Source organism: Petromyzon marinus, chromosome 26 (genome assembly GCF_048934315.1).
Source record: "Petromyzon marinus isolate PM22_M1 ecotype Great Lakes invasive population chromosome 26, UKy_Petmar_22M1.pri1.0, whole genome shotgun sequence".
NCBI classification, from domain to species: Eukaryota; Metazoa; Chordata; class Hyperoartia; order Petromyzontiformes; family Petromyzontidae; genus Petromyzon; species Petromyzon marinus.
The window spans coordinates 9,178,347-9,197,017 of NC_133692.1; the positions used below are offsets into that span (position 1 = coordinate 9,178,347).

The 18,671-nt window shown below is 42.5% G+C and overlaps 1 protein-coding gene across 2 annotated transcripts in view; it reads left to right on the plus strand.

The window, feature by feature from the left end:
* The window catches only part of LOC116946238 (ATP-binding cassette sub-family C member 3), a 55,465-nt gene that overhangs the window by 1,352 nt on the left and 35,442 nt on the right, over window positions 1-18,671 (plus strand). Inside the window, exons 2-8 of one of the 2 annotated variants that reach the window (XM_032961251.2) lie at window positions 11,840-12,016; window positions 12,531-12,600; window positions 14,033-14,170; window positions 15,152-15,277; window positions 15,851-15,912; window positions 16,668-16,808; window positions 18,181-18,456. In XM_032961251.2, the coding sequence (XP_032817142.2) occupies window positions 11,859-12,016; window positions 12,531-12,600; window positions 14,033-14,170; window positions 15,152-15,277; window positions 15,851-15,912; window positions 16,668-16,808; window positions 18,181-18,456 (971 nt within the window). In that variant the 5' untranslated portion in view covers window positions 11,840-11,858. Of the gene's footprint in view, window positions 1-11,839; window positions 12,017-12,530; window positions 12,657-14,032; window positions 14,171-15,151; window positions 15,278-15,850; window positions 15,913-16,667; window positions 16,809-18,180; window positions 18,457-18,671 lie in introns of those variants that run through there. The other variant, XM_032961250.2, reaches the window with a different exon arrangement.

An 18,671-nucleotide genomic window follows, 5' to 3' on the forward strand; every position in this document is an offset into this window, starting at 1 on the left:
ACGTATTGTTTTATCCACATTTTCATCATCACTGCTGGAATTAAGGCCTCCCCAAATCACGACTCACGGTTCTCGCGATGCAACAATCCATACAGTTATTGCACACGAGCTGATTTCATTACTCCATCTCCGCGGCGGACGTGGGCCCTTTCATGTCATCTCATTTGGCTGCCACTCCATCGTTTATCTCCACCACTGGCCATCATACCTACTTGCAATGTTGCTCCTGCCCAATCCCACAGTCAATATGACGTCTCTAACTTGGATAGATATCCTGATCCATGTGTCACTCTGTTACAATGTAAATTCGAAGCATGCATATCTCCATTCGTCGTTGTGCACTTCAACTTTCTCATCCACATATCATAACGTTCTTCAGGCAAATTGGTATGCTAATACTGTATTCATGATCAAGTTCAGCATTCCACAACAACCTGTTCTTGGCATCGTTTAACTTTCATGATTTCCGTCTGGATTTTCAACAGCTCTCTTAGGTTCGCACGTACTCTGCTGTGTTTTTTCCCGAGGATTTACATTGGCTCATGTCTATGGCCACTAATGGGGGTAAAAAAATTACACAAAAGTTCAGGAATTGGGTTGGCAGTGGATCACGGGCACAACTGAAAAAACATTGCATGAATACTGCCTTACAATAAGGAAAAATAGGTAAAAAACACGTTTTTTAATGCACACACTTTTCACACAAAAGTCGAAAATAAAAATGTTTACCCCAGAATTTATGAAATTTCATGTGCTGAATACAAGTGGGTGGCTTGCATAACGTATTCTGACGTTTCATTCGTGTATATGCTCTTCTTCAGAGCAGAGAGGTGAGTGCATCCTAATGTTTGTTTGAGCAGCCAGATAGTTTTACTTTGACTTGAGTGTGTGCATCATTGTTGTTGTCAATTCAGGATAATGGGCCTTTATATATATATATTTTTATTATTGCCGGTATAATAATGCATACTGTATCACTTTGGAAAGTGAATAGCGCTTGTACATCGCTGAGTGTCTGGCCCACTGCCGTATTAATGTGAACATTCACCGTTGACTTCGGACCATCATTGATATTGAGCACTAACCAGCACTCACCTTAGCTGACAGGCAATTGCACATTTTAAGTTATTAGGGGACAATTACAGGACTTTTTAAAATAAGAATAACGCCTGCGTCACACTGACCTGCATAGGTGTTCACTAACAGGACCCCAAACTGTTTTAAGCAGGCTATAAACATCTTATCTTCATTAAAGTTGCTATTAATAATTGCAGTGCCTGTGTTTGAACCAAACCAGGCCCTCCCATCGATTCCATTGTTCCAACAAAATGTCGGGGTTATTTTTGCAATTTGAAAATATTTACATTTGGCCTCTTTTCACGACTCAACCTCATTGTGCCACTGGTGTCAGTTGATACATTTTTAGGAACCCCTACTGACAGCATCCTGACATGACATCCTGGTATACAGTGATCCTGGCAGGGAACAGGCTGGAATTACACTGCAGGGCTAATCCCATTGTCTAAAATATCACAGTGAAATGGCTCTCATCTGCACTAATACGGGGCGCACTATGAGTACATTCTATTATCTCTGTTTGTTCACGCATATTCCAAACAAATCCTTCTGTGTCAATTCAGTTTGGTCAAATCTTTAGATAATCTCCATATATATAAAAGGTAAAGTTGTGAATATGTGTGTGTTCAAAATGTTTAGTGTACTTCCCGACATGCAACAAACTGCACATTTGCCATGTGAGTAATTTCCAGACTGTACACCATGCTAAAATAATAAAAAATAAACTTTTTTTTGGGGGGGGGGCTCAATAATGCATTTATTTTTTGCACGGCAAGTGAGCTGTGACGTCAAATCTGTCACGTGACCCGCGCATGTGGCAGCGTAACGCATTGTAGTGTCGTGGTTAGCGCGCCGCGCTACGAACCCGGCGACCCGAGTTCGATTCCCGCTCACGGCCACCACCGGTGACGATTATTTGAACCGGTCCTGGGCCTCCCCTAGGTCGACTCAGCCTTAAACGAGCAACTGTTGTGGTGTGTGAACATCGCCACTGGGGAGAGACAGGCGTGGTGATTCCAAGTCCCGGGCGAAGCCGGGTAGTAAAGCTAGTCATTAATAAAGGACGAATTTGCTGCAAAAATGCATATAGGATTAATTTGCCATACCTTTGGGTTAATCCTCTTTAAATGTGCATAATAGGATAAAGGACATGTATCTGGAAACATTTTCTGGGTGAATTCAAGCACGATCGAATCCGCGGATAATATGATTAATATGATGCCACTTACGAATTGCTCCACATTTATTATAAATAATGCGCTTGTTGGTAATAGGAATATTCTTAGATCCAAATACTACGAGGGTTGAGTAGCACTCGAATTATACTTTAAGACTTGACCAGTCCACCACAAGACAATGCTAGGCCGTTTACTGATGCTCAGGAAATGATTTGTATTTAGGGCACGATAGAGGTTATTGTGCACAGTGTACTGCTGGCTCTTATAATATCTGTTATCTGTGTATTATTTTAAAATATCTTAAAGATAGCTTAATTACTGCTGTACCATATATTACATCTGTGCTTGAGTTCTTAAAGTGCAGCGTTTGTGTAAAGCCACGGTGTACATTAGAGGTAACGTTCCATTACAATGATGACTCCTTCTGATGTATAATGCATTTTAACGGGTTGGTATTTCATCTCCTGGTTGAATAAATATACCATAACTCTACTACTACTACAGATTGTATGTAATTAGGTGACAACACTGGAAAATACACTTGTAGACCCACTGCTTGCTCTTGATTTAACTTTTCTCATCACAGTGACAAGATAACACTCCTTACCATGTATATGCAGTAGTGAAAATGGACTGGTATACGACAATACGCAATACCGACACTTTTCTGTTCCTATTATACTGTACCACAATTTTTCACAGAGGGGAAAATAATAATTAACATGGGCTCCAAGATTAATAAATAGGTTTCATATTGAGACTTAAAAACATGCATTTTGACCGCTGTGTATATGAATGGTGAATTACTGTCTAAATAATAATGATCATATTCAGCCCATTGTTAATTGACTACTGGATGACATTGTCACAGTTATGGGAGTGCTTGACCATACTTCACTATGCTGGTCAGTGTAGGTTGGTAATGGTGGACCCAACACCAGTTCAGATATCACTTTTCCACTGATATATAGTTGTGGCCAGGAGTCTAGCTCAGGTTGCAAGGCTAACAACGAGTGCACTCACCACTGTGCCCATGGTTCTACACCCCCCGCCCCACCTCTTATCTATTTAACATCATAGATCGCGTAAATATATCAATGTGTCGTTAAATCCGCCACCACCCGACTCAGTAAAGGTTGTCGCGAAACAGAACATGCCAATTCGTGACTAGTACAGCACACCGGTGTGTTGGAGAGCCAAGCCAAAAACATTTACAATTTGAGTACGACGTCACGACAGTAATTACAACTAACTACTCGGATCGTAAATGTTGTGGCTTGGCTCTCCAAAACACCGGTGTGCTGTACTAGTGACGAATTGGCATCTTCTGTTTACGTGACAACAAGCAGCTCAGGGCTATCAGTGGAGATGAGCTCCACCACACACCACATTGCGTGTTTGAGCAGGGAGACACGTCGACTTGACTGAAATAGTAACGTGAGAAAACATGCGAATGTTACTTCAAGCGAGGATCCAGGAATGTAACTCTGACTCACTGAAGTGCTGAACGAGGCATCAGCCTCATATTTGGCCACTCCTTTAAAACACAGGGGATCAAATGACAAAAAAAAACAATATTCACCCGATAAGCAGCACTGCGTGTAACAAAAGCCAGGTCCTCTGACGCATTCAGGAAATGTTGAAAGTTTGCTGCTTGGCTCAGATGTTACAAAAGCATGCATGAGTGTGTTACTTTGACTGTAGTGGGGAGATATTTTACTGCATAGATTGTGCATAGGCATTCACCAAAACCCCAAACAGTTTCTAGACATATGGTTTCCTGTTCATGATATGTTAGGGTATGAGGTTATTCAGGGATGATTAACGCAGCGCCAACTTCCCGTACCTTCAGCTTCACTCTCTTCAATAAAGTATCAAAAGATATAGCTTTCAAAACGCGATGTTTGGGTTAATCACCTCTTAAATCCTCTCGTAGATCTAGGTCACATAATTAAAACATTAAGATAATTTAATGCCCCTACTTTGATGCCAGAGCACTTTATCAATATTTGTCCTTCTGTCACCATAACAGGGTGTGCTCGCCAGCTGTTTGGTGGGTTATATTATTTGGATTCTGCCATGGTGTAATAGTTGATACACTGGATTTCAATCCATCGGTGGCAGGTTCAATTACATTTCCTGGCGTGGGAGGTTAAACAATGGTGCAAGTTTCTTAAATTGCCCTCACCACTGTCCCATCTGTATTCTAAACGGGTTTACCACAATCACTCGGTAGGTCAGCAAGGAAAAGTAAAAAAGTAGACCAAAATACTCTCTAGAGGGGTCCAAAGAACTCTGTCAATATGGAGTCTCGGCTACCAGTAGTGGCGTGAGCAAGTAATTACAGGGCAGAACCTTTATCATTATCTACTGTTTTTTAGGCATCCATAAATCTAAAATATGCGTACGATTTGCATAATGGGAACATATTTGCAGCAAATTAATTGATGTAAGGGCAGAACATGCAGCGCAATGCAGAAAGTCAGAAAATGCAATACTATGTGGGTTTTGACTCAAACTCACAAGGTCTTGATTTAAAATTAAAGATGTAGGTCGACTTCCTCCCAAAATAATTGTAGGATCATTAAAATAAGTGTCACTTATTAGTTAGTCGACCGCAATTGTTCAATGGAGAAAGCAGAACCAGAATGAGGAATATGGAATTTCTACTGCTGTACTTAAGACCACCAACTGAGATGAGTACTGCTCTCTGCTTGCACAGAGAGACTTGCTTTCAATGCTTGTGCGAACAGCTCAGAAACATTCGTTCATTATTTAAATAAAGAGGTCATCATGAAACTTATCTCATCCGCTCTGATGTGGGGGAGACCATTTTATCTTATTGACTGATCTTATTGATTGCATATCTCAAATAGAATAACTCCATTGGTGAAGTGGATAATCGGGTAATCTTTCCGAAACATTTGGGAAATTCCTTTTAAAAAAAAAATGTGTAGATATTCATGTTTTTAATGTGTAGATACTAAGATAAGTTTGGCGCCCACTTTCAGTCTTCGACAAACATCATAGAATAGATTTGCCACGTGACTTATCTTATCTAGTATAACTTTAACATCCTCTTTGATCACTTCCATGTGTGCTTACCCACAGATAAATATGGATAGAATACAATCTTCATTTCTATGACATTCATATGCATACTTTATAATAAAAGAATAGGATTCATATTTTGTACAACTTATTTTTCTGACACAATGTGAACAGGGCTTTTCTTGGATCAATTAGAGGCCACTAAAATATATATTGTATATAGTAGGAGAGAAGTTTAACTGTATTGGCTATATATTTACCTCTGCCCTTAACTACGCCTCATAACAAGTAGAAAACACTGATATTATTTGTGAATAAAATTAAAATTCCAAGAAGATCGGATTTTAGAGTAGGAGTGGTAAACTTTTTTCCTGAAGACCGAATAGGGTGCCGTGTTGGTGAGATGTCAACCCTCTCGCCGGGTATGCTGGAGGTCGTGGGTTCTATCCTAACCCTAATATCTGTGTATTTGGAGTTTTTATGTTCTCCCTGTGGTCGTGTGGATTTTTAAAAACGCGTTTAGAGTACTTGACTGCTGTGCACTGCCACGTGATAAGCCACTTCATTGAGCTATCATTTGTGGCCAGGTCGCTTCTGAAAAAGAGCTAATGTACCTCAGTGGGGCTTAACTGGTAAAATAAAAAATTGTTTAGTTTTCGAACTTTCAAATACCTTTGGCGAGCCACACATTAGCACACACCTCAGACACTTCTGTCATGGTAAGATGACCTTGGAACGACTGAACACGATAAAATTAGAAACAGTGTTCCCAGGTTGAACATATTTCTCCTTTAGTACCCGATTAGTGCAGCTAATACACTTGCAGTGGTGGATAAATATCGTTTGTGGAACATTTTTAAGTGGCAAGCCTCATGACAAAAACTACTTGAGATTGAAATCTAGAATTTCAATACTGTGCATCAGAACCATACACAAGTACTATCAGTGCCATCACTATACGTAAAACCGGTCTTTTGTCCACAACAGTGGCTTTAAACGTCGTCTCCAGGAATAGCGTTTCGAGCCTAGAAAAGTAACCTTAGTTAACAGGAGCAAAAAAAACTCAGACTTACAGCATGAAAGTAAGTTTCGAAAGAATATAACTCTAGCCTTTGTTTATCCTCGGGTTGCCATTTGTCCTGCTAATATTAGTATTAGTATCAGCTCTAATCAGGCCCGGGTTCGTCCACTCGGGGCGTTGGGGCGCCGCCCCACCAATCAGCTGCAGATGAGAAATTATTTTTGTATAAATCGTTTTGTTGTGTTTAAAACGTGGAATTATTATTTCAACGTGAATTACCTAATGAAGATAACGTTTTAAGTTGTTCATATTAGCAACCGCTGCAACACACCATGGTCCGATTTGTGCCTCGGGGAGGTCTCGGGGCAGCTGTGAAGGCGTTCCGAGTGAGAGATTTCCCTTCGTTCATTGCGATCGGCTTATCGCATTGTAGCCACGCCGCTTGAGACCCATTCAGGGCCGTGGAAACAGGCGCCCGTGGCTGTGATGAGAGACGATGCCACAACGCGAGGAGGTTGCATTGTGCAAACAGAGCAGCTCACGGACTACGAGCTCTAGGAGAGGCAGTGCCAAAGGGGTTGTGGAGTGTGGAACTTGACGGGCATGGGGACAGCATTTGAGTGCTTTGTTGTTTAGTTTCGTATTGTTTATAAATGTCTACCGTTGGTAGATAAGACATTTCACTTTCACCATATTATCTGAGGCCACTCACAACATGTCACGACCCGCCACTGGCTCTAATCATAACGAAGTAGCCAACTAACGACTAGCAATCGCTCTCCCTCTGATCTTAAGCCTACAATACCCCTATCATCAACCTTCTCTGATGCATCAAGGAGATCCCTTTTAACTTTGTGTATAACTTTCAGTTTTGGTTTTCACAGCTTGACCATTCTTGGCTGCTATAAAGTAAATCAGTGATACAAGTTATCACTTGGTTGTAAATACAAAATATTCCACTGGGTCATTGTTATTGTTATTGCATAAAAATCAGATGTTTTGAAATGTTTAAGTTACAGTACTGTATATTAAAAAGCAAGATACTTTGCAGTTGCCCAAAATATGTTATATATATACGAAACTCTTTATAAATGATCGTCTAATGGTCCTGTGAACAGCCTTGTTGAAAGAGCTCATCTCCTTTTAATCTTAATCATTCACCCCTGCCTCCACCTCCCAAAGCATGCTCGTGTCTTGTGTTCAGGTATGACCCCACCAAACTGGTTTCACTTAATGACAGTTACAGATGGAACCTGAGATATTTAATGCATTGCCTTTACGCTGGACAAAAAGAAATCTGCGGAATCTAAGTATTCCGTTTGACTGACGAGTGTTGCACAGACGAGTATTTCAATGATTGTAAGTAATGATAGGCTGCCCTGACAGTTATTACACCCACATATCAGTTGCTAATGTAAGATCGGGGGTACTTATTAGGACAGTATTTAGTTTTGCTGCAGAAATTACGGTTGAATTTCATCTGACTCATTATAATAATATTATTTGGTTCTTTCGATAAAGTCACGTAGGTAAAAAAAAATGAAATCAACTAAATTAAATCACGACGTTTCGGGCGCAACACAAGCGCCCGTCATCAGGTGGGACACAACAGTTCGAAGCAACTGCTGAACTGGGCAAGAAATCTGCAGTGTAACAAGACGCTATATAATCAATATAATAACTTAAAAGTAAAAGTGCCCCGAGGATAGACATTTTTGGGGGTGCTTATTTTCATTGGTTTTCCTTAGCCAGAGGTGAACATTCCACATTTCGATGTGGGGGCCCGTCTCGAAGCCGACAATTGTTGACTGCTCACAAAGTCTTTATCCATTTTATTGCCCAATAGACTGAGTCGACTCTCAGCCAGAATTTAAATATTTTACATTCTGATTTTGAGTCAAATGCTCTGTAACTTAATCCCTTATTCTAATATATCTTCTGCAATAAATTAGGGGGTTTTCTCACACGTGATGGTTTAATTTTGCTTGTGAACCTCTAATCCTGCCTCACAGTCCCTCTAACGTAAATTTCTACGACCCCTGATCAGTTTATGTTCCATGCTCTAATCCGACTATGGCATGGTTTCTCAAACTCCAGTTGTCAGCTGTCCAGGTTTACCATTCTTGTCCACAAATACATTACACACTGCATGTGCCTGATGATTGGTAAACATGTTCTGCGTGACTGTAACACAGATAGCAAGATTTAGATGCAAATAAAGGTCTTGTATCTTGTTTGTGTTATATATATCTGTCTTGGTTAGTGGTGGCATGGTGGTTAGCACCCTGTACATGGAAACTAGTTTCATTACCAGCATGACTACTATAACCAGTGTTGGGCCTCCCCTAGGTTGACTCAGCCTTAAATTGGTACCTGGTGTGTATAAGCACTGGGGAGAAAAAAATATTACATGATCACGTTCAGAAGGAAAAAAAAGCGTGTTTGCAATTAAATATAGTAATATTCTAATAGTTGTTCCTTTGATTAAAATAAATGACAATCAGCATATTGCATCATATTTATAATTTATCCTTTCTGAGGTGGATAAAACGAGTAAAACTGTGTGAAGTTAACAGTGGTTAACAGTAGAGAGCCAACCTCCTACAATTGGAATGTGGAATATTCACCACTGGCTCAGGGCTACCCACAGAGATGAGCACTGTCCCAATGCACTGTGATCACTTGAGATAAAGTCACGTAACTCTCATCAAGGTTCGTTGACTCCGATGCCCTTTTCTCTATCCATTGAGCCAGCAGTGTCAGGCTAGTCACACCCAAATGCAATGTGGGTGTGGGGTTATGACACGGTCATGTTAATTCTCAAGCATAAAAACAAATATTCATCCAATCTGTTGGAAGTAGAGTTGGAAGTGCACACCGAATAGAGTAAGCTAATCTTTTGAACAAAATGACATTCTGACTCAGCCCATCAGCCTTACATAGTCAATTTATTTCTAGATTTGAAGCTTTCGTGACTGCAAGGATCCATACTCTTTGGTTCTATTCGGTAAAGTCACGTAGGTAAAAAATAAACAAAAATCATGACGTTTCGGCCACAACACAAGTGGCCTTCATCAGGTGAAGGGACCAACCTGTCCAGAGGACAGCGTTGGAGTGAAAAAGTAAAGCGCAGGTCGCCTCCTTTAAGCTGTGAGTGGGTAAACAGAAAAAACGCCTTGACAAAGGAATTAGCATAAAATGTAAAGCTGTGCAAGCTCGCAAATAGCATCAAAAATACATTAGCACCACCGTGAGAGTTTGGGATGCCACTAATTGAATGAACATACTGTACCATTGAAAATTCCTTTAACGTTTGGTTCGATTTAGAACATCTTTCCAATGGTTGTTTAATTTGAAGCCATCTTCTCGGTTGAAATTGTGTCTGTGTTTGTAAATCTGAATTGCCTCGTGAACAAATCTCTGATAGAAACCCGTGGGTTTACATAGAACCTTGGTATCGGATAAGACTATATCGTGATCACCCACAGCGTTGTAACAGTGATCAGCCACGGCAGAAGAATTCGTTCTGCCGTGTTTCAAATCTGATTTGTGCTCGCAAATTCGGTCAGAGACATGTCGTTTCGTCTCCCCGATATAGCAGTCACCACAGGTGCAGATCATACTGTAAACTCCGGGGTACTGTAAGTCAGGAATGACATCCTTCACGGAAGGGATCAGGTCACGGATTTTGTGTACTGTATTGAACCAGACCAGGATCTTGTGTTTGTTTAGAATTTTGGAGATCTTTTTAGTAATGCCTGCTATATATGGTAGCGTGATGGTTTTGATCGGAGTATCAAGTGGTTGTTTCTGTATGGAGGGAGAAACAGCTTGGCGGATGGTACGGTCAGAGTATCCATTCCTTTTGAGGGTCAGATGTACATGTTTTAATTCACTGGTCAAATGGTGTTGGTCCGAAATGCAATGAGCCCTGTGGTATAACGTTTTGATGAGATAATTCTTTTGCATCGGGTGGTGGTGGGAATCAGGTTTCAAGTAGGAATCTGTGTGGGTGGGTTTCCTATAGACAGAATGTCCCAATGAGCCATCAGGTCTCCTCTCAAACAGAACATCCAAGAATGTTCATTCAATTAGTGGCATCCCAAACTCTCACGGTGGTGCTAATGTATTTTATATGCTATTTGCGAGCTTGCACAGCTTTACATTTTATGCTAATTCCTTTGTCAAGGCGTTTTTTTCTGTTTACCCACTCACAGCTTAAAGGAGGCGACCTGCGCTTGACTTTTTTCACTCCAACGCTGTCCTCTGGACAGGTTGGTCCCTTCACCTGATGAAGGCCACTTGTGTTGTGGCCGAAACGTCATGATTTTTGTTTATTTTCTACCTACGTGACATTACCGAATAGAACCAAAGAGTATAGTCAATTTGGTCTCCTCAATAAGGAGACCATGTAATAGTGCATGGTCTTATTGAGAAAATGGCCCCACCGTGGGAATGTCGAATTTCCACTGCTAGCTCAGGCCCGCCAATGAAGATGAGTGCCGTCCAAATGCACATTAGGAGCATGGAGAAATTTTACCTTTGACTTTAAAAGCACTTTCTAGTTATTTATTTGCAAATGTAATCACGGGTATCTGTCTGGATTCATACGATGGATGTCAATGCTGCTGGCTTTGTAATTTGGCAAAGCCATGCTATTATGAGCCCTCTCGGCTACTCAACAATATCTTACAGAGTACTGTAATGCCTTACAATTAACTGGAAACGTTACCCACATCAGTCCCTTTGCCAGTTAATACTTGCTGTCTTATCTAAATGCAAACAAACGCATGACCAAAACTCAACAAAGAGGCGCTTCCGTAGATTTAGGAATTCTCTGCCCCCTAAAAGCCCTTCCCTTTGTCAGCAAAAAATGGTTTGTTCAGTTGTTCAGTCGTTTCCTAAAATCAAACTATCTCAGAGGGAAGGGAGGCAGGACCCAGTGGTAACCTCAACAAATCCCACCCATAACCCTTTTGTTGTCGTTACAACACGGGGAGGTATCAAATGTAAAAGAGCAACAGTGTTTATTTACAGTACATACAGGCAAAGCACCATTGTGAGATCACGTACCACAGGCTCACAGTGGACCTATTAATAAACAACAGCAAGGCGAGGCACATTGGTTTTTGTTGCTCTAGATTCCTTCACACAGAAATGACAAAAAAGTAAACCCCTCTCGAAGCCAGACTCATTGCGATGAGAGCCTTTTGCAATTATGGGGCATGTCCAGCATGCTGAAAATAATTATATCATCCATAATTGTAAAATATTAATTGCTTTAAAATATTTAAGATTTAACATTTCAAATATATTGATGCAAATATGGATTAAACTTGGATTAAACGCTACGGTTTAATCTAAGTCACCCTTAAGCAGAGGCGTGACCACCTGTCACTTCTTGCAAATGAAACGCATCCTGGCCCCTTAAGTTCTCACCTCGTTAACCAAATTAACTTGAATTCGGGCTCCTCGTGTGGTTCCTGATGTGGCTGAATGAATGCGTTGGCAGAACTGGACGTTGACTCTGCATGGGGACCCGCCGGACGTCCCCGCCTGCTTCCAGGCCACAGTGCTGGTATGGGTGCCGTGCACGTTCCTGTGGCTCGCCGCTCTGCCGTACTTCGCCTGGCTGCGACACCACCGCCAGGGCTACATTGCCTGTTCCGTGCTCAGCCGTGCCAAGACCGTGAGTCCTCGGGGAAAGGCGCGGTGGTGGGATTCGTGCATTGTGTATCATTAATGACCGAATCATGCCGAGCTAATGACCCAAAGCATGTGGAATACAACTATTCTTCCAAGATCTGGGAAGCTAAGTAGGGTTGAGCCTTGATAGTGTTTGAATGGGTGACCACCACCATGAGCAAACAGCTTGTCGTAGGTTTTTGTGACTGGGCTATGGTTTGGGCAGCAGAGGAGCGATCAGCAAAATCCAATATTATATTGTGTTTCTAGCAGTGGATGGACAATAAGGGCTGTACATGTGCATGTACAGTCACCATAAATGTGCTCAATCTCTTGCTGCGTTGTTATTGTTGTTGTCTTGATGGGCAGCATCACTTTTTGTTGCCCTCCTTGGTCACGTTAAAAACCTGTGCATAAACAACTACTCAGAACAGTTTACAGGTATTATCACGTGAATCAAGCCATACCATGTACTGACTGCATGATGTGTGAATTCTGTGCGTACTGTGTGCTGTCAGGTGCTGTGTGCTATACTATGGCTGTTGTGCTGGGCCAAACTGTTCTTCTCGCTGTGGGAGAGGAGCCAAGGTCAATCACTTCCTCCCATCTTCTTCATCTCACCACTCATTCTGGGGGCAACCATGGCACGTTGGCAAGCATGCACACACCCGTACATGTAGATTTAGCACACCTTTTGTGCATATTTTGTTCTAGATAATCACTCCAAAAAATTACAGATCACCAAAAGTTTGTGGACTGGAAGTGGCGATATCTCAAAGTTGTGCAGAGCCATGTGGGTGTTTTGAATATGGCAACAAAAAGTACGTGTCATGTGACTGTAGGTTGTTCCGGTTGTGCTACCTAGCTCTCTGATGTGCTTTCTGGTGGGACCATGTGTTGTTTGGAAATTAGCCCAACGTTTTTCTCAATATACTGGGATCATCTTGATCAGTTCCTGCATGAGCTCCCAGCACGTGGATCGAGACGTCGGACATCATGCCAAACAACACGTGGTTCAACTCGAAAACACAACAGAGAGCATGTGACGTGATGTGGAACAGCAATGTGTAATGAAGTTTCTTGCAAAGGGTTGACTCACTGTGACGACATAACATTTACCTCCTCCATTTAAGAGCGAAACAGGAGGATTTCTCCACAACTCTGGCTGCCGCCTGATGAGGCTGGTTGTTATTACCGGTGAAACATAGTAGTCGAATTGTAAATGTGGGTTTACTCTCCAACACACTGGTGTACTGAATTAGTAACTAATTGGCATGTTTTGTTTACGTGACAAACTTTACTGATTGGTTGTGTCGGGTGGTGGCGGGTTTAATGACACATTTATATTTTCGCGATCAAACCAAAAAAGCCTCTATTATGGAAAATGTCAAATTAGCTGCAATTTACAGGAGGTTAAACTGCACACACAGAGTTCTCGAAGTTAATCATTAAATAGTGACTGTGGGGTGCATGTGGTTGCTGTTGAAGTGATGGATGTAAACGTGACTGTGTTCCATGGTTGGCCAGGGTCAGTGAGTTGGGGAAAATATATAACCTTGTTTTACATTTGTAATTGTGAGCTGTTGAGGGGTATTTGTTTTTGTTCATTGATTTATATTTCATTTGTGCGTTAACCGATGGGGCGTGACATGGCAGAGCAATAGCGGATGTATTAACCATAAATACTCGCCATCTGCTTCACAGTGGATGTTAAGAATTCCCTGATGTTATTCGGAGAAGAGGAGGCCATATGTGCCGGCGTTATGGTTAAAGTTTTACAAATGGCTTAATTTGGTGAAACCGCATCGCAAGATCACCCCACCCACTTGCATGTATGTATATATGTAGAACTTATTTCGCGCAGTACGTAGCCAACCATCATAATCGTGCTAATAGCAGACTAATGCCCATTTTCAAGCCGTTGCCACTTGCAGCTGGTGCGGAACAGGGACAGCTGTCACTTAGGGCCCCCTTGACTGATTTTTCCATTGACTGCTTTCGTTCACCGACTGTCCTGCAGCTCCTGGCGGCGGTCCTGGGGCAGGTGGAGCGTTGGAGCGGCGTCCACTCCTCAGCGCTGCTTTTCGTCTTCTGGCTGCTGGTGCTGGTGGGGGCGATTACGGGGACGCGGTCAAGTGTGCTGCATGCCGTTCGCCTGGTGATTGCAAGCGTTGCCACACAAACAGATGGACAGATACCTGGCCTGGCCTTTGTCTCTTTTCCACTGTACAGAGTACAGGGCTGTGCACGAGCCAGCCCAGCCACAGTGCAGCTCAGCAGAAACCAGGTTGTTTTTTCCACTTCAGAACACGAGCCGTGCCACTGACGTCGCATGCTGTGAATGAGTCGAGCCGTATGTATAGATGAAGGAGCAGTGATGCCGTGTCCTCTGTGTAATGACTGATGTCATATTCAATTAATGTATCATTAGTGCTGGCTCTGGCCCTACTTGGCCTCGAGCCAAATCCAGATGTTTTGTGAGACCAACATATTGATTTGGTGCCGGCTGGGCATGGCACATCGCCAGTGAAAACCACCCATACTGTGAGGGTCCTACACTGGCTTGGCTCAGATGTGCAGTCCAAAAGGGGTATCATTTATTCCCAGGTGAGTGCCCATTCAGACCAGAAGTCTATTTTTCAAGGGTGACCTACCTTGAAATAAGTACGGTAAACAAATATAAATTTGTGAACACAATCAATTCGGAAAGAACCAATTGAAAAATGTACAGCGATGAACATGCAGTCCAGGTCTTGGGGGTTACTTGATCATATTTGACCATGCTGGGCAGTGTGGGCTGGTAAAAGTGGGAGGCATGGGCATGAAAGCATAGAAGTACAGAACAACAATGGATATTACTGCACTCCCCTCTACTGCCCACCACGTACCCCCCAGAGCAGCCTATAACTACCTCTGTGCATGGTGGTTGCCCACCCAAGCACTGTTCAGACTCCATTCTGCTTGACTACTGAAAACAATATTTTTTTTGGATAATCTGAAACGTCATATCTTGGGTCGATTTTCAGATTTTTTTAGTTTGTTAAGATTCATCCGAAAATTGGGATCACATTCCTGATGACGGTGTAACCGTATTCATGAGTGCACGCGCGTGTTTGTGCATGTGCGTTCTCGTGTGCAGGGAATGTTGGAGGACCCGTTTAGAGACACGGTGTTTTTGATGTACTCGGTGCTCGTGCTCGTACAGTTCATCCTTGTTTGTCTCGCTGAGAAGCGACCACTCTTCAGCACAGACTCTGACGACCCAGTGAGTTAAACCATATTTTTTTTACCGTTTTGGACAATTTTATCTGGTGTGTGCTATCGTTGTCACATCACGAGACAAAGTACCCAGTTGGATTGCTCTCAGAGTATTGCAACACTTATTATCTGTTCAGGAATAGGCATATTGAAAGACACCTCATAGTGACAATTTAACTAAATGTGCTCTATCAATGTGAATTATTGTTGTTTTTTTCAGAAAGTCAAAAAAAGTTTGCTAGTTCCAACAATCAATGTGGTGGTGCTCCTCAATTGGTGGCTCTAAGACAGCATTGTAATTTCCGCATTCCCAAGATAGTGGTCAGTCTGTCCTTCAAATAACCGCAATTCAGTACTCATTTGATCGACTCTGGAGTTAAGCCCCAATTGGAAGGTTAACTCTCAGCCTTCCCAATCAGTGAGCCAAGCTCTCTAACTCTCAGCCTTCCCAATCAGTGAGCCAAGCTCTCTAACCAAAGCTGCTCTGCGTCAAACGCATTACGCTATGCCACACAGTATACCATGACTCTGTGGTGTGATCTCATGTAGCAGCTCTCTCTGTGTTGTTTTTGCGATTTAGAACCTGTGTCCGGAAGTGGGTGCCTCGTTCATATCTCGTCTCACCTTCTGTTGGTTCACTAGGTGAGGTTCTCTCTTGTTAACATATCAATACAGTTTTGGTCCTTTCTAGATATCGAGAGTCAATTGGATGTGAAATTGTCATGTTGCACTATGCTCACAATTTGCTTTGAATCACCACAATACAGCCCAAGCCAAACCAGCACACACCTTGGAGTATAAACAGTGTGTTTCCACAGCTAATAGAAACCAGACCTGTGCCGTGCCAGGCTGTTCTTGGCACGGCTCAGCACGGCTTGTTTCTTGTCCCAACACTTCATGGCAACTCAGCTCCATAGACTTTGCCCTTCCTCTCTGTCCGTCCTTTCCTTCTCTTCCCGCCACGGCCAGAAGGATGCTATCTTAGTTCAGCATTAAACTTACAGTTCAGTTCTGTTGCACTATCCCAAGCTGACGTCTGTTATTTCTGTTCATTTACATTATGTTATAATAATTTTTTTTTACGAAAAAAAAACTGAATGAAAACGAAAGCCTTTCGTGTTGACGCTGTGACATCATGGCTGCTTCTGCAAGCAGCTCGAGCGCTAAGATGTGAGCTGCTCTCGTGAGTTCGGGTCAGCCTGGAAAGTCTGCGATGAAAATCTCGGCCAACTCCTTTCCAACAAGGCAATGGGAACATGGGAATTAGGGGGGGGGTATGTAATTATGTATGTTGATCTTCTTTCGCACCGTATGTAGCCAACCGTGCTAATCGGAGGTGGGCGCAAATGGCTCCTGTTCATTTCCCCCCTCCCCTGCCACATGTCTATGCTATGCAGGATGGCGGTGAATGGGTACCGTAGGGGACTGAAAATGAGCGACCTGTGGTCACTGCGGCACAAGGATTCCTGCAGCTTCGTGGTACCACACTTGCAGGCCGTGTGGAGGAAGGAGCAAGCTCGGATCGCACAAAGATCGGGGTAGACCTTATCTCGCCACTTAAGTTTTCCATGTACTGTAATGTTCGAGATGGAGTTGAAGTGGTTTGCGCAGTGGTTAGTGCATTGCCAGAGATAAATGTCTAAATTGTAAGCGTCAATTGTAGTGTAATTTGTTCCATTTGTAATCAATATCTAAATTGTACACTTGAAATTACATGCCAATTTGTATCTATATGACACAAGACATGGTTAATTGTTAATCTGTATCTACATTTACATCTGTCCAGTAGTTTGTAATTTATAGTTTTCCCATTGTTTATAATGCACACTACACTATAAGCCCAATGACCTGAGTTCACTTCTCAGCGATGGATAATTTTGGTTACTCTGGTTTTTGTTATGGTTTGACTGAACTTCAGATGTCTTTACAGCCAATGTTGTTCATGCCACCACACCTTACCATTGCTTATGCTAAATCCTGCAGCTGTTTCACAGTCAACCCAATCTCCAAGAACTGTTCTTACATAATCTTACCATTCTGCTTTAGATATTATCCTTTGTCTTTGATCTCGAGGTGCCCACTGCAATGTATGTCTCGGTTACCTGCCCTCTATCAGCCACATGTGTCTCACCTATCACAAACTTTGTTTTCTTTAAATTACATCTACAGCATTTTGCTGTACACAAATATGACATCTGTCTCGTAAAAGTAAAGTTCATGTGTGTGATGCACCACTTGGCTACAGGGCCATTTAAGCCTGGCATAGCACCCCGACTTGGCAAAGTAAATTGAAAAGTATATACAGTAATACCAAACTAAACAGAGCCCTCCACAGGCATTATATGGCCTCCTGCCAACATCTGAATCACATCACCAACATAATTTATCAACATCTTTAAACACAATGGCTTTAAAAATGCTCCAGTTGAACTGGATACACATTGTGATTGAAAAGTCAGTTGGCCTGACGTAGAAGGTGTGTTGTTTCAACAATTGGTGAAGGTTTCGATAAAATCAAGTTACTTTTTAAGGATTATCAAATATCATGACAATTTACAGCTGTAATTTAGCTTGGATGCTTCAAATCATCTGGTTTGTGTGTTCACTGAAAAATTAAGCAAATTGGAAAACGTCAAAATCACTAGATCTGGCTGCCAGTACTTTCCATGTCTCAACTGCCAAAGTAGGTTGCATTGTGGGGAAAGCTATTTCCCAACGATATTTTAGTGACATGATCGGCAAGCGAGTGGCTTAAGGAGAAAACAAAGACTTCTCCTGGGCAGGAATCAATGATGGACGAAGCACTTTGCACTTCCCAGGAGCAATAACACAACTTCATTGCTCTCTGATAGGCCACAGTCTTTCCACTCACCTCTTATACACATTTGTATATTTTTTTCTGGCCTGCAGAGACGCGAAAGCTGCATACCACGTGCGAGATAAAAACGGCCACCTGACTAAGGAAGCAGCGGGTCCCGGTGAGGACAGGAACCTCATCTCCGTTCAGCTACGCCTGCCCAGGGAGAAGTCCCAGAGTGGTGGTGCTGGGACAGAGGGAGGAGCCACAGGTCAAGAGCCATCCCTCATCAGGGCCATGGCATTGGCGTTTGGGCCACGGTATCTCGTGGGCTCTGTCTACAAGCTCCTGCAGGACATTCTGTCGTTCGCAAGTCCCTTATTGCTCAGGTGAGACATGGGGACACCTGGGAATGGTGAGGGCACAGCGGGGTGAGTTGATGGGGCTGTCCAGAGTCTTAAAACCCATGAGGACAAGTGATTGACCTTAGGAATAGGTGATCAGGGCGACCATCTCATACACAAAGCTGATATAACTTTCCATATATGTTGTAAATTTGTTGCCTCTACCTATTTTGTTTTCCATCATTGTATTTGGTGTGTTT